The sequence below is a fragment of the Ptiloglossa arizonensis genome, chromosome 3 (assembly GCF_051014685.1).
Source record: "Ptiloglossa arizonensis isolate GNS036 chromosome 3, iyPtiAriz1_principal, whole genome shotgun sequence".
NCBI lineage: Eukaryota > Metazoa > Arthropoda > Insecta > Hymenoptera > Colletidae > Ptiloglossa > Ptiloglossa arizonensis.
In genome coordinates, this window is record NC_135050.1 from 10618314 (window position 1) to 10633844 (window position 15531).

At 42.1% G+C, this 15531-nt stretch overlaps 1 protein-coding gene across 1 annotated transcript in view; it reads left to right on the plus strand.

Annotated features, from left to right (window-relative positions):
* LOC143144910 (alkaline phosphatase) overlaps positions 1–7324 on the plus strand; it is a 422761-nt gene extending 415437 nt beyond the window's left edge. Inside the window, exon 9 of the mRNA XM_076307792.1 lies at positions 6932–7324. Coding sequence (XP_076163907.1) covers positions 6932–7324 — 393 coding nt within the window. The remainder of the gene's footprint in view (positions 1–6931) is intronic.
* The last annotated feature ends 8207 nt before the right edge of the window (positions 7325–15531 follow it).

The following is a 15531-nucleotide window of genomic DNA, read 5'->3' on the forward strand; positions in this document are numbered from 1 at the left end:
ATCGATTGGAACGCAGTGTCGCTGGTAAATAAAAAGCACGATTGTCGTAGGGGAGTAAACATCGAAAATATTTCACGTTGGATAATTACGGATATCTTGTTACGATTACAATTTTTCTTTTCGTTCGAAATTGTCGCGTCAATATTTACGCGGTACGAAAACTTGTCAACATTGCGAAACCAAAAATAAAGAGACGAATGAAAATAGATTACGATGCAGCGTCGCGAAAAAAAGAAACGAATAAATAAAAACGTAAATCCACCGATGAGACAAACGTCGAATATAATCGATGTCGAATAAACGACGATTATTTTTCACTCATCACCGAGGATATTTGACTTTTTTTCGAAGACAATTACACCCAGAACGGAGAGAGTTACGGTATCGTTCCCATAATAATAATTCCTCCTGATCGGGTCATAGATTTCAGGATACAATCGAGGAACGATCGTAAGAGATACCCCTCTCATGGGGTTACCGATCTTTTCCCTTCGATTCGACGCTTTACGACGTCTCCTTAAACCTTTCCTTCCCTCTCGAATTGTCACGGTGCCCGGACAACACCGTACCGCGTAATTCAATGTAAACGAAGACTGCCTCTTGCCTATTGCTTTTTTCATCCCCCGCCTCGATTCTCTAATAATTCTTGGCAGATTGCTGTTAAAGCAGCGTCCGTGACACGACCGATAAAACGAAGCTGTTGCGCGGGGAATTTCGCGAGAAACGGGAACCGAATGGAACGAGGAATTCCAGTTTCTCGAAACGTCATCATTCTCGGAACGTAAGACGTAGAAGCTTTGGCAAATCTTACGACACACTCGATCCGGTGGGCACGGATGTACACGTAACGTCAGCCACCCGGGGACTCGTGTCATAAATTATGCGAACGAACACGCTGCGCGAAAAACCGTAGCAAGAAGTGGATCTAGATCGTTTCAACCGTGGTTCGGCAGTTATTAACAGCTTCAGGAGTTGCACGAGAGGTGTTTCATGAAAGCGCTGGGCGAGCCGAATGAAGTTGAAGGAAAGCATCGAAACGGTAAATATGAAATTAGGGCAGCAAGGGTCAACGGTACGGTATAAATTTAAAGTGTTACCGGCAGGTTAACGTGCCGAACAACGAGGTAGATTTTGAAAAGTTTGTTCGAAGACGGGTGTATAATTCCATGGAACGTTTATATTCGTTGGTTAAAGTTGTACGTAGATAGATACGTAAGGACTTTTATCGACGAATTTCGATTCGTTTAAAATTGATGGCCAAACGTGTGGCCGAATTGGGATAATATTTGAAGTGAGAAAGGAGAGAGTTTCATAATGTGCATTAGTATGACTAACTTCAAGCACGAGGATTCTTCTCTTGGCGAAAAAGTTTTCGAGTTACGATGAAGAAGATTTCGCAAATACTGAGCGAAAGTTCGGTATCTAACACCGAGAGCGAGGAATGGTATTTTTCTTTAAATTCGTGTGCGCAATACCAACAGGAATGCAGATTATAAATCTTCCTCGTTTTTTGTGCTTTTAGGCGTCTTGTTCGTTAGATATCTTTTCCACAGATCCAGGTGCGGTAACTCCACGCGATAGAGGTTATAATTCTTACTAGGAATGAACATTTTGTAAGAAACTTTAGTAATTTTGTTGCTCGTTGCGTCTAGTTTTAGGTAGCGAATAAACGTTCGATAACGATCTTTATCGTACGTGATCTCTGATCACATCGGAGAAAAGAAATTTCCCAATACTGTCTTTCTTGTAACTCGTCACCTTCGCGTAACCCTTTCACGTGGTATTCTAATCTAGACGCTTGAAAAAATTCAATTTTCGATCATTGCAACTTCTTGAAACTCAAAGTCTCGAAAATGTGTCCGTAAAGTGTTAGTCTCGCGATAATTAAAACGCACTTTGACGCAAAGTGAAGCGATCCGTTGGCGATTTGGAAAACGAAACGAGAAACTATCTTGAATCACGAGGATGGCCGTTGAGATATTTTCGAAAACATGCTTTTGCTCTCGCGCGCTATGTTCGACGTTAACGTAGCAACATAGTTCGTCCGTTGGAATATTCCTCGCGCATACTTTTCTTCTCGTAGACCGTGTCGGGATACTACGTGTCGCATAGTTCGCCCGTTCTGCACGGTCGACCGTTAAACAAATTATCCGCGTTGTCCGTGCACGACACCGTTGTCAACGTTTACCAACAGCGAAATACGTAGAAATAATGAGGATCGCTCGGACACGTCCGGCTGGCCGTATTCGATCACGCGCGTCCCGGCTCTAATTTTCAAAATTTCATTTTCTCGGACAATGGAGGCCTCGGCTACGAATATCGTCCTGTCCGCGTTTACAATCGAGTTTAACGCTAAGTATCGATCCGCGTAAAAGTTCCGGTAACGACGTGTCGCGGACTCTTATACGGGCGCGACGTTCCGTTGCGTACGAATACGGTTAACCGTAAAATTCCCGTTCCTTGTTCGGCAAGAACTGTTATCGCGCGGTACACAAGCTAATCATAAATTTCCCCGGCGCGCAACTCCGCGTAATCACGCGAATCGTTTCCAGAATCGATTAAAGTTTTACTCGACTGGAGCCATTTCCTCGCACGAGTCGCTGCACTCCGGGGCAAGAAAGAACTTGCGAATACTGATCCGATTTCCATCCGCGGATTCACCTACGGTCAGGCGATCCAGCGTGTAGTCGACGTACGAAGTTCCGTTTCGTGGAAGGGTCTCGGAGCTTTCTCGATGGGAAGCCTCGAGCGATTCGCGAGAAACGCTACGGAAGATCTCGGCCGCTCCGAGCTCGTGCTAGCTGGTTGCACACGCGCACACGCGCGCGCGCAACGATATCAATCCGAGGAACAGCGACGCTGCCAGGGCGTTGAACTCGATGAAAGTTTTACGCGCGTTTCCGTGGCGTATACCCGATAAAAACGGGAGTTGTGCTCGCTAACGCCGTGGTCCGTTTCCTACGGGCAAAGATTTTCACCCCACGCTCTCTCGACCCTTCGCCGCGCCACGCCGCGCCGCGGGATGTACCCTTTCAACCGATCGGGGGAATTGCGCGTGGCAAAGGGATCCAACCCCGCGACCGAAGTACCCTCGTGAAGAGGTTCTCTTTTCCGCTACCGACGCTTGGAAAACGAGACGGAATCAAAGACGAGGGGCAGATACGGAGAACAAATCAAAGAACCGTTCCCGCGAGCTCCATCTTGGAAAATACTAACAAGCTGACCCCGCGGATATCTCGAGAGATTTTCATGGTATTCGCGAGGAGTTCGGGCTCGAACGAACGATGTTCCATGGAACGTTTCGGGGGATGTTTGTTTCAGTGATCAAGATTTCTGACACGGATGTACGGATGTTGATGTTTCACGTGGAAGTGTATTGGATCTCGGGGTGTAACGTTCGCGAGGGTTTCGGAGTACCACGGGTTGTTTCTTTCACGTTTATTCTGAGCGATTGAATGTTGTATCATCTGTTCGTGTGCGATTAACTTTTATTTTATTTTTATCTTGTATGTGTCTTTTCAGTATTTTATCTACTATGTGCCTTTTCAGTATTTTATGTGTCTCTTTAGTATTTTATCTAGTATGTGTCTTTTCAGTATGTGTATTACGATGTGAAAAAGTGCGAGAGGAAGAGAAAGAGAGCGAGACGACTGAGAAGACATCTACAGTGGCGAGTGGAAGATGTGAGACTGGAGGTGTACGTGAGAGATGACGTCTAAGCTATGACGATGAGTGTGCATCATGTTGGGAAGGATAGTTCGTTCGTTTGTTTTTTCCATTACATTGAATAAGTAGTATTATATAAAAACATTTTTGTTTCGCCTGCTTTCATCTTCAACATTATCTTATTCGTCGCGTATTACATTTTGGGAGGAAATGATACAAATAATGGTAATAATGTGCCTACACGATGTGCCTATTATATTGGGTTGTTCGGAAAGTAATTTCGTTTTCCAAAATGGAGAATATATAATTGAATAAAATATTTATACACTCTAAAAATATCGTGTTTCATTTTCACCAAAGAAAAAACGAAATGACTTCCCGAACAACCTAATAAAATGCGTCGAAACTTCTATACGAGAATGGATAATGTTCCATAGATAAAGCAGTAGGAATGCAGGATTAGTTTCCAAATTGACACTTTTCTCATTTAAATACTTGAATTAAAATACGTTCGCGATAGACGAATCTCGATTATTCATAAAAAGGTTTCATTGGATCCAAATATTCGACAGAATGTCGTCGTACTTTAAATTCGTTCTCGTAGTATCGTCGAAACTTTTCGTGGAACCACGAAGAATGACAAACTTTCGTGTCTCGCCTCCTTGCGATATTCTGCAACACGAGACCGCTCACTTCCGCTTAGAGTCTGAAAAATTGCATCCAGTAACGGAGTGACGCGCGCTGCCCGATTATTCGCCAACAAAACGCGCAGGACATCAGCTGGTCGTGTATCATAATTACAAGGTCGAAATTGCACGGCTGCGGCCACTAGCCTCGGTAACGAGGCTACGGACTGGAATTTCATTCATGCCGGTGAATCTCGGTCCGGCTGGGAATTTATGGGCGTGATTTATTGGCACTCCGCATCGTGATTATCGTTTCGGCGCGGATTTCGAACGGGTTAATTTTGATTCTAAGGAATGGTTGCTCCGAAGATGGAAAATACAGAACTGCGTGGTATGCGATTTCGTGCATCGATACCGTAGAAGTTCGTCAATTTGCAAACCTTCGTGAGTTCGAACAAATCGATTGGGTTTTTCTATTTGTTTATTTCATTGCGTAAAACACGCGGGGTATTTTGTAAAAGTTTTCCGAGGAAAGTACGAATTTCTGCACGATATTTCTGTCAATTTTCAATATTTCTTTTACAAAATTTAATGTACATATATACACTTTTTTTTCATTTCTAATTTTTCAGATTTTTACTCGTTATTGTGTCAATTTTTATATATTTTAAAATTGGCCGATAAAGGATACGTTCGACACGATGAATTTTAATGAAATTCCATTCCCTTCGTATCGAACTATTGCTCGAATTGTATAGACTTTGTGTAGGTTTGTTCGTAGTGGATGTATGCGCAATTTTTAATTTGTCAGAATTATTTGTCTATATATGATACAACTTCGAAAACTGTTTTAAATAGTCTACAGTGTGTCCCTTTCTCAATATAACAAAATCAAATTTATTTATCGAGTAGTTCTTGAGTAAATTCTCGAAAGTTTTTTCGCAATGACAAAGGAGTGTACACCTTTCAAAGAGAACAATATTATATTTATATTATTCCCAATATTTGTATTCGATACATGGACATTTCATAACTACAGTTGTAAAGTCAATCTATTAATGGAATTTACAAAATTTAACGAAAAGATCACCAATGATTGAATCTGTGTTTTTCGTACGATTGTACACGGTGTGAGATGATTTAAAATAAATGATTATTAGTTCTGCCTTTGTTTTAAATATTCTACAGGATGTTTTTAAATACCGTGAATATAAAGAGAATCTAATCCGTAAGAGGACTTAAGTAGTGGATCAAGTAATATAGGTTGCAAGATGAGAGGAACTCTAAGAATGCATATGGAGTATTGAGCACATAGCAACGAGTGTGCGAGGAGCTTAAAAGTGGTGTGTGTTTGGAGAATCGAGCGGTCAGTTTCAGGTTCGATGAAAAATGGTCGCTAAAAGCATTGGAAGTCTGCATTATGAGAGAAACTCTATAGGGTGTTTTAAAATTTAAAAAAACTACAGTCTTTAAATATTTATAAAATTAATCGTTATGTAGAAATGAGACATCAATCGTATTGTAAACTTTTATTAGAAAAAATATTTTACAGTGACGTAAACAAGACGTAAAAGACTACAAAGAAAGTATGTCTTTGTTTTAAGTTTCGATTCGCATAGACACAATTGTATAATAAAAAACTGGAACATTTCGTTTTATCAGTGGAAAGGTATAATAAGTAAAAAGACATATGCTGATTTCCAAAATGTAAAAATAACTGAATCTGCACGTGCAGTACGAACGCAGAAAGTTTTAGGCTTTCTCCAGGTCAAAACAACAGTTTCGCGAGATATGCAGGAACATTGACACTGAATTTGCAAGACAATGGTGTCGTATTATGGTGTCGGGAACAATATTAAGGAATGTATCGCGTAGAATCAAATATATCTTAAGAACTGAGTATAGCTTTATCATTTTATCTCAGCTACTATTAAATATTTGTTATCTTCTATATTCTTTATCCAATATCCAATCTCACCAAAGGTTCTTCCCACTTTGATTCTTCATTCTTATCGTTACAAGCTTTCCAAAAATTCTCCTAAATATCCATTACTCTTTCTTTTCATGTTGTTAAATATTTCTTATCCAATATCCAAAGTCACCAAAGATTCTTCCCACTCCCAATCTTCATTCTTATCGTTACAAGCTTTCCAAAAATTCTCCTAAATATCCATTACTTTTTCTTCTCGTCTTATTAATTATTTCATTTCCAATATCCGAAGGTTCTTCCCACTTCCAATCTTTATTCTAATCGTTACAAACTTTCCAAAAATTCTCCTAAATATCCATTACTCTTTCTTCTCGTCTTATTAATTATTTCATATCCAATATCCAAAGTCACCAAAGATTCTTCCCACTCCCAATCTTCATTCTTATCGTTACAAACTTTCAAAAAATTCTAAATATCCGTTATTCTTCCGCAATTCCTGTGCCCGTTTTCTTTCCTCTGAAGATCGTTACGCTCTCAAACCCCAGTCGCACAATGTTCGCGTTAAACTAAAGACGACGACGACGACGACGACGTCGACGACCCGAAGGAATCGCTCGAGACCGTCGTTTCGATCGAACGTCACCTTATCGACGATGTTCAAAACGTCACCTTTCAGACTCGCTGATCGAAAATCCATTTTGGCTTGCAGACGGCCGGTGTTCCACGAGCCTGGGCGACACACGGAGGAGAGGACGTCCCGGTATTCGCCATAGGGCCACTGGCGAATGTCTTGTTCTCCGGTAGCATCGACCAGAGCTATATACCCCACGCCATCTCGTACGCCTCCTGCCTGGGTCACCACGCGAGCCGCTGCTCCCGAGATTCCACGTCCAGCAACGACACAATGAGCGTCCCGATAAGCTGTCCCTCGGCGGAGCCAAACAGCGCCGCGATATCCAGCGACGTGATGAATGACCAGGCTAGAAATCCACCCACGAAATCCGGCGCGTCTCTCCTAGCGACCGGCTGCCGCGCGTTGACCAGTGTTCTCCTGCCCCTTATCCTCGCCATCCTGCACTGCCCGTTCGAGGGGAGGAGTTAATGCCCGTTCGAGTCTCTTCCGGTGAATAGTTCCCTGTAACGTTCGACGTGGGCGCCCCACCTCTCCGAAGAAGCTCCCCGATAATCTTCCCGACCGGGACAACAGGTGATCCTAATGATCGCGCTACTTCAGGAGGGATCCAGGGGACTAAGAAACCCCGACGATTCGAGTTCGAAACGGGATTCGTGTGCTCGAACTTTCACGTGATCCGGATGGCGGTTAAACGCCGGGTCTATTAATTCCCGTCGCCGGAAAGACCGAATGAAAGATCGGGGATCACGGAACTGATAGTAACGCGAAACCAAACGGATATCCATAGAGGATGGGTGATTAAAGACTGTATCCACCGCGAATTTCCTTACACGGGGATGGAAATCGTTTATCAACGATTCGAAACGTCAGACTCCCTTTCTCCGATCCCCCGACACCCTCCACCGTGAATCGAGAAGAACCTCCGCCGCCAGGAACCGTTACGGGAGAATCTAGGGTATCGTTCAACGCGACCGACAGGGTTTCCCTGTCTCTTATCCCCCGGCCCTGTCACGTTCTCCCAGAACGGAGAAGTTAATCCCGATCCGTTGCTTCTTTCGGGGAAACGGTTCGAACGTACGTCTCGTGGTGATCGCGGTTAGCGATCGTCGGTCAACGGATCCCCGTGGATCAATTCGAGGTACCACGTTTCGCGGTGAACTCGACGAATCGCGAGCCGACGGTAACCCGGAACCTCTCGGCTCTACCGGAGCGAGCCGCACCGCGACGAAAGTTCCGAAAGAAGAGTTAACGGCAGTTGTTGCCTAATTTCGCGAAGAATTTCGAATCGCGCGAATAAAGGTTCCGGGCGATTCGGTGCAGCCAGGGGGAACAATTTGCGACGATAATGACTGTCCCAAGGCTGCTCGGTGAACTTTGGCGACTTCCAAAGCCCTCCAAGGATCTAAATGAGGTTTACAAGTGGTACGTGACGAGAATACTTTGCGACGCCCCCTGCAGAGTTCCGATGAACTCGGCGGTTCAATTAAAGGGGCGTTGAGCGCGACGAAACAGATATTTCGCGACGTCGAAACAAAGTGTCGCGGGACTTTTACCCGTTGCGTCTTCCGTTCGCGGAGCATGAAATCCAATGGAAGTGATTGTTGTACAGTGGTGTCGTTTCACGTTCTTCTCTTTGGTTTGGTAAACTACGATACCAAAGGGTCGATCTCGATAGCTCGTTCCCCGACAATCGCATCGGGAGTCAATTAAAACTCCAAGGACTCCGTCGAGTGTCCACACACCGATGGAACGAAACTCTTGCCGGAGGGGAAAATTTTATTTACTGGAAATTTCTTCGACGAAATGGAAATATCTCATCGAGGGCGTTCGCGAATCGTCGATACTCGAGTTTTCGAAATCATCGCGTTCGCACTTTCGAAATCCTCGTCGAGCGTGTAACCCCCACACGCGTATACACACAGCTGACACTGTTCCGTTCGTTGAAATGGATTTAAGAATCTGTTCGTCAGAACGCGTCGGTCCACTTTAACGCAATCGATCGACCAAGCTGCTACGGCTCTCAACGGAAATTTTCCAAGCAAACACTCTACGAGCTACTCGAAAGGGACTAAAAAGAAGCTCGTGAATGTTACGTACTTTCGAATATCCGGTTCCTTGAAGCTCTAAGGCCACGATTCTTCTCGAACGAAAGCTACCGGTCGAGGTTAAGTCTCGAACAATGTACGCGAAATTGTTACGCGGATCGACGATCGTGACAATCGAGACGATGGTCGCTTGTACGCATTGACGCGCGATTTTTAACCGAAAAAAATACATCTTTCGTCCGTGAAACGGAGAGTTGTGATCACCGCGCTCCAAACTGGCTCGTACCGTGGCGAAGAGTGTTCGAAACTTTAAAACGAAACTTAGGCATTGAATCTCCAACGAGGATCGCACTCGATTCGAAATTTCTGATAATTCGCTCCGTGAGATCGGTTTCGATTGCGATCTCTTCCCTGGAATTTTAAGGAAACACGAATCACGTGTCGATCGATAATGCGGTTGGTGATACGTTTTGGTAACGAAATCGCACTCGAACGACGGGAACCGAACTTTGTTACGATACTCGTTTACTATTGTGTCTTCAATCTTAAAAGAAACGAAGACTGCAACGCGTCCTCGATATTCAATTTTACTGGATCGTAACGTATTTCCTTAAACGCGAGATTGGAACCTTTGCTCCGAATTTTGTTCAATTTTGACCTAATTTTCTCCACCGGTTCGTGAATTTTCTTTCCCCATTTGTATTTTCTTAACCATCTTCGTCGTTGCGATTATTTTTGTTTCTTTTTTTTCGGTCTCTTCGTTCAGCCGCAAATTGTTTATCGCAATGTCAGCTGAAACGTTACCTTTCGTACCAGTCGAGAATACCGGACGAGTAGACGTTACAACTCGATCGGAAACAGACAAATATGGCGAGTGATTTCGAGCGCGAACCACTGTTCGCGTATTTGTCTTGTTAACTAGTTGCATCAAAATCGTATCGTCGATGTTTTCGTTTATTCGGGTTCCACGGACGACAAAGGCGAGTATCGCCGACAAAATCGATCCATCTTCGAGCATCGACAAGGGAATCACTGTAGAAACTCGCGGTGTATGTCTCTCGTGTGTATTATGAACACAGGGTTTCAAAAACAGGGCCCAATACGTATTATTGAAAGCACTCGGTTTCGGGTGGACTAGTCATTTTACCAACACAGTCGTTGTTAACCATGTTATCGAAATGTCGTATTCGTCGTCTATAATTACCACGGTAACCATTTTGATAATTATTATTGTCACTGCCGCCAATTCGTAATTTGTTCAAATATTATGGCTCCTATTCGAGCTATTAATTATCATAATGGAAGTTAAATATTATAGGTGGTGCTCCATGGTCGCGTTCTGTTTTCGAGAAACAATAACACGAAAACGAATTTCAAATTCGAATAATTTCTATAAGAGACGTCCTAAAAACAATGACAATGATTAAACAATGGTTGGACATTCGAGTACCAACGAACTTGGAAACCAAGTTCCGAAATGATCTCTCAAAGTTGAGCGGAAAACGTAAACGAAAAAAAGACTCGGATAACTTCACCGTGAAGTTCGAAGAACGACCACTTCAGCTTGCTTCTAAACTTCAACAAGAAATGCTCAGACTCCAGACATCGTTCATATTGATTTCTTTGACGCTGCCTTGTAAGCTGTCGTTGCATGTCACGCTGCCTGAAACAAAAAACCAACGTAACCATCGACGCGTCGAAGTTGACTCATTGTCTGTTGACGTTTCGGTGTTGCGAACATTGACAAGTTCGAACGTTTTGTTTTGCAGCGACACTTTGAAAAGTATACAAACTTTCACTGGATAGGTGCGCGTAAATTCTACGAATCGAACCTCGATCACGGGTAATCACAGTTCCAACGTCCCACATTTTCACTCGGAATAGTTTCCATATGATTTTTTGTGCATCATGGAATATGTAATTTCTACGGTCCTTTGCATTGGTATAGCTCGGCCGAGCGAAAACGAGGTCCCAAATACGCGTGCGCGAGTCCCATCCCCCACCACTTACTGTTCTGTGGTTTAGGTGCTGTTACGTATCACTCCTGCGGTTGCTCCCCACACGTCGAGTCTCACCATGACGTCAATTGGCCCTTAACTTGTCGATTAATGTGAATTAAACTCCGAGTTAAACGTGCACTCTGACTGGTGGAAACATTGAATACCCATCTCCAAGCGTGACAAAAGTTTCTGTTCCCACCTACTGTTCGCTTAGTCGAGCTGTATCATAAATTTTACTTGAAATTTTTCCTTTCAGTAGTACAGTTAATTTTTAATGGAACTTCGATAAATACAACTTCGATACTTGCACGTGAACCTTGTTTACTGCACTCTGTTGACACGTGATAGTCGTTCAGCAACGAATGGAATTGAAAACGTGCATTTTCCGTTTGAGATTGAAAGAAATTGTTAGTAAGGGATAAACGGGGTCACGAGTGGCCAAGCATAGGTCATGGGAGGTCAAGTACGAGCCATTGGAGGTCGTGCATAGGCCATGGAAGACCAATTATAGGTCATGGAAGGTCAAACGTGGACATGGGAGGTCAAACATGGGTAATGAATAGACAACACGAATCGAGAGCTCTGTTACAAAATTTGAAAGCCTAGCTAGGACGCGTCGTAGCAACTTGGTACACCATTATTTACTGGACGTTTAGCACGAATCAAGTATCTACGGTACGCGGATCAAATCCTCGTTGTAAACTAGATCGTACACCGGATTTCGACATTGACATAGCGACCAGCACGAATGCTAGGGTATCTTGTCAACAACTTTACCTAACAGTCTCTCACGTAACGTAGGAAGCTATATGTGTAAGTACCTCGGTTTATCGTATATCCAAACGAAGTGAAAATAATTATATTTAAAAAGAAACAAATGGTTTTGTGACTCACGTTTCTTAAACCTTTTTTGTTCATTTTCACCTACACCGTGTAACACGTTCGAAAATGATGTAACAGGTCTTTCAACTCATTCGGTATAAGTGCTTCTACTTGGTAAATTGGTTATTTCGATAATTGCGCGAGTCTCGATATCTGAAGAAATTTTCACCCGTTTTGCTACAATTATCGAGGCGTTACTGTAATATGCGCAAGGTTCTTACATTATTTTCATATTCCAGTAAAGTCGAGTCTTTTCAATTCTATTCAACAATTTATTAGATAAAAGGCGTATACCAGAAGCATATAGCACAAAAGCAATATAAATTCTGTCGAATCTCTCAGTACACAGTGGGTTAAAATCGCGCGTTACATATAAATATTTGGCATAAATCAACACAGTGTGAAAATACTTTCCTTCGGAAAATCCTCGGGACGAAAGAAGCCAATACTCATCGTCCTAAGGGGTCTGTCTAGTCTCGAGATAAAAAAGACGCGGCTTTTCCCCGTGTATTTTCATAAACTCTGAAATCTTCAAAATACGACTGTGGAGTATTATGGCGAAACTCGAAAAATTGGCAAAGTTATACGACTTTCATCTGAACTCTCTATATACTCTAATACGGTAAGCCAAACTTTAAAGCCGTTTTTCTCGAAACAACATTCTTCAAGATAGTTGACCTAGTATTTTTGAGAAAGAACCGGATCTATAGACTCGAGATTTTTCACGCATATAAAATAAATATCTCTTTATCGCCCTTACAAAAATCAACTATACGTATACCTGCAAAGGATTTTTCTCACCGCTGAAGAAAATCACAAGTGTCTATATAAACACCCGAGGATGCTGTCATTTCTTTAATTTTTAGATTTTTTTATTCTTTTCAAGTGTGGTTGATAGCCACACTTACACTTTCTTTTCTTTTCCTGATAACGTGTACAATTTCTGACTGAACCTCCACAAATTTAAAAGAGATTTCTTTTCGCTGAAAAACGATATTTCGCCGTTTTACCATCACCCTCTTAGTAATTTTGTTTCAATCTTTCTCTTCGTAGGCTCGATCTGAAATTACAGATTTCCATAATAGATTAAGCATCTCCGAGGAAACTTCCATATCCTTATTCTTAAAAATCGGATTACCGCGAAACCAACTTTTTAAAAATTACCGTTTAATTAATCGCAGGGATTTTTAACGCGCGTACACAATTACAAAAATTGTCTTCTTCTTTAAGACGCGAGTAAACATTGTGCAGAGAGAAGTCTGGACGTGGATTTGTTTCGTCTGGAATTAATTCCCAAGGAAGACTTTAGCTTGGAACACTTTGCTTAAGTTCTCTTAACCGTGTTTGAATTTTGATCCGTAATACTTGTACAAGCATTCTACTGGACCGAGATATGCCAGTGGACGTTCTTCCGTTTCGGTGCAGTGTCGAGAGAATTAGACGCATCTGCCCTGTAACTTCCGCTACCGCTCGTATCGTTCGTTATCCGGTAGAAGGACGACGTCTCCAGCGTGGAGAAATGTTTTACGTTGCATCAATGTATTAGATTTCTTTCGTTTGGTCAAGGATCGTCGACGAGGATAAACCGTTCGAGCGAAGGAAAATCCCTACGGTGATTGTCTATTTACAATGACACGTGGGAAAGGGAAGCAAACGGGACGAGTATACCTTTCGACTAGAGTTTGAGGAAACTCTAAGAACGTGACTGTGTGTGTCTTTTACGAACACGAAACGTGTGTACTCTTCGTTTGGATGTTTCTATTGATACTTCGAGGACGTCCCTCAACGTTTAAATTTCTGATTCCCTTCCTGTTTTTCGTTTCGTAAACATTAGTTATGTTCAGGGACGAACGATATGTATTTCGAAAAATACTCGAACGACGAACACCTTATTAATTTTTCACGATTTTTTTTTCTTTTTAATCAAGTAAACAAGCAGCCATAGAAGCACAGTGTAATCTTATTCTAGGTTGAACGTTGCGATCCTTGACACCAATCGCCAACACGGAAACACTGACCCGAATAATGTTAGAGGAAGAAAAATAAAATTAATTTAAATTATTTTACACCTCTTGAAAATTATTCGGAAAATCGAGCAATATTAAAAAACAGAGAATTGTTTCCAGCTAGAAGCGTCTGAAAATTTTTTGACATCCATGTCGGTGCAATATTGTAAAGTAAAAATTCACTGTAGAGTGAAAAGTGACGCCATGTACCAATAAATATTGTATCAATTGTTAATTTCTTGCAGAGTGCGCCGTACAAAAATAGTGTTGTCAAATTTGTCGAATGTACGTCACGTTAAAGAACAAAATGTAACGTTAATTTTCAAACCCATGGTTTTTGCATGCTACGAATGACCTCGAGGTAAAAAGAATTTACTATCTCGTTGTCACAAATACATCTGTAAATCTAGCAGCAAATATAATGAAAATATATTAAATTTCGCGTCACGTGTTTTTACCATTTTGTGCGCCATGTTCGCATGAGAAAATATAAAATATTCACTTGAAAGTTTCTCCGTGCCTCTGTTAGCTTGGAAGATATTATCCGAGAGCCGAAACTTTGAAAGACAGTTTCGTTCCATAAACTCGAACTTTTGTCTCTAAAGGAACTACGCGCACTTTAATTTTACCGGTTTTACAAATATACAAAGTTTCATCAAAATCATCATTGAACCCCACGGGTATGTTATTTGTCGAAACTACGAGCTGTTCTTTGTTAAAAAAAATTAATCATTCCCTTGCCAAGTAATCAGCATTCGACACGTACTCCAAACTGATGATAAAAATTCATCTGTCGAGTTTCGTTAAACGCAGCAATGGTCCCAAAACTTTTAACAGAATTGTACGCGGTGCATCGTTCGTTACGTCAAAGTTCCGTGCATCCTCCGTTGTCTCGAATGAAACTAATCGTCCTGTGCCAATATCTTCGAGCCAACGGACAAGTCGAACGAGAAGGATCGTTCGATAAATTCGTGCAGATTCGTGCAATATGTCGCTCGATCGTTCATGCACACGTGCAATAGAAGCGTGCACATTCGCAGGAGAGACGCTTCGAAGAGACAACGAGTATCCTTACACTTCTGTGCGAACGTTAAGAGAAGCACGCGTGTGACCAATGTCAGATACATTGCAAGGATCGCCCTGTTTCTTTGTTACCATTCGTTTTATAGTCGTGCATATTCCCTACGCGTTGGTCACCGATAGTGAACAATTTTGAACACTAATAAAACCGCGTAATAAAAGTTCCTTCGTATCAACATCGGTGACGATGTCGTAAACATGCTGTAAATAATGTTCGCGATCGATGTTAAATCGTTGACACGCAATAGAGGCCATCAACCGGAAATCGTCCATTGAAGGTACTCGATTCGTTGATATCGATTTACCGGATTACAGTTGTTAATTTCAACTTTGTTCGTAGTCGAAAGCTCTCGAATTGTCCTCTGGCGTCGTGATTCCTAGTAATCCGCTCGTTTGTCCTGTAAACGCCATTTTTATTGTTTCTCGACTCGATGCTCTATCGTTAATTTAGTCGTAATCGAGAAAACTCAAACTGCCTCGCCGATCTCTTGCTCGTTTATCCCGAAAACGACACTTTTATCGTTTCTCGAGTCGATGATCTCTTATCGATTTGTTCGCGTATATCAGTGAGCGTTTAATAAATTCTCGTACGAGTTAGGAGTTTTGTCGACTTGTATCAAAATTTTTATTTCGTGGACGAATCCTGCTCGAAACTTCTACCG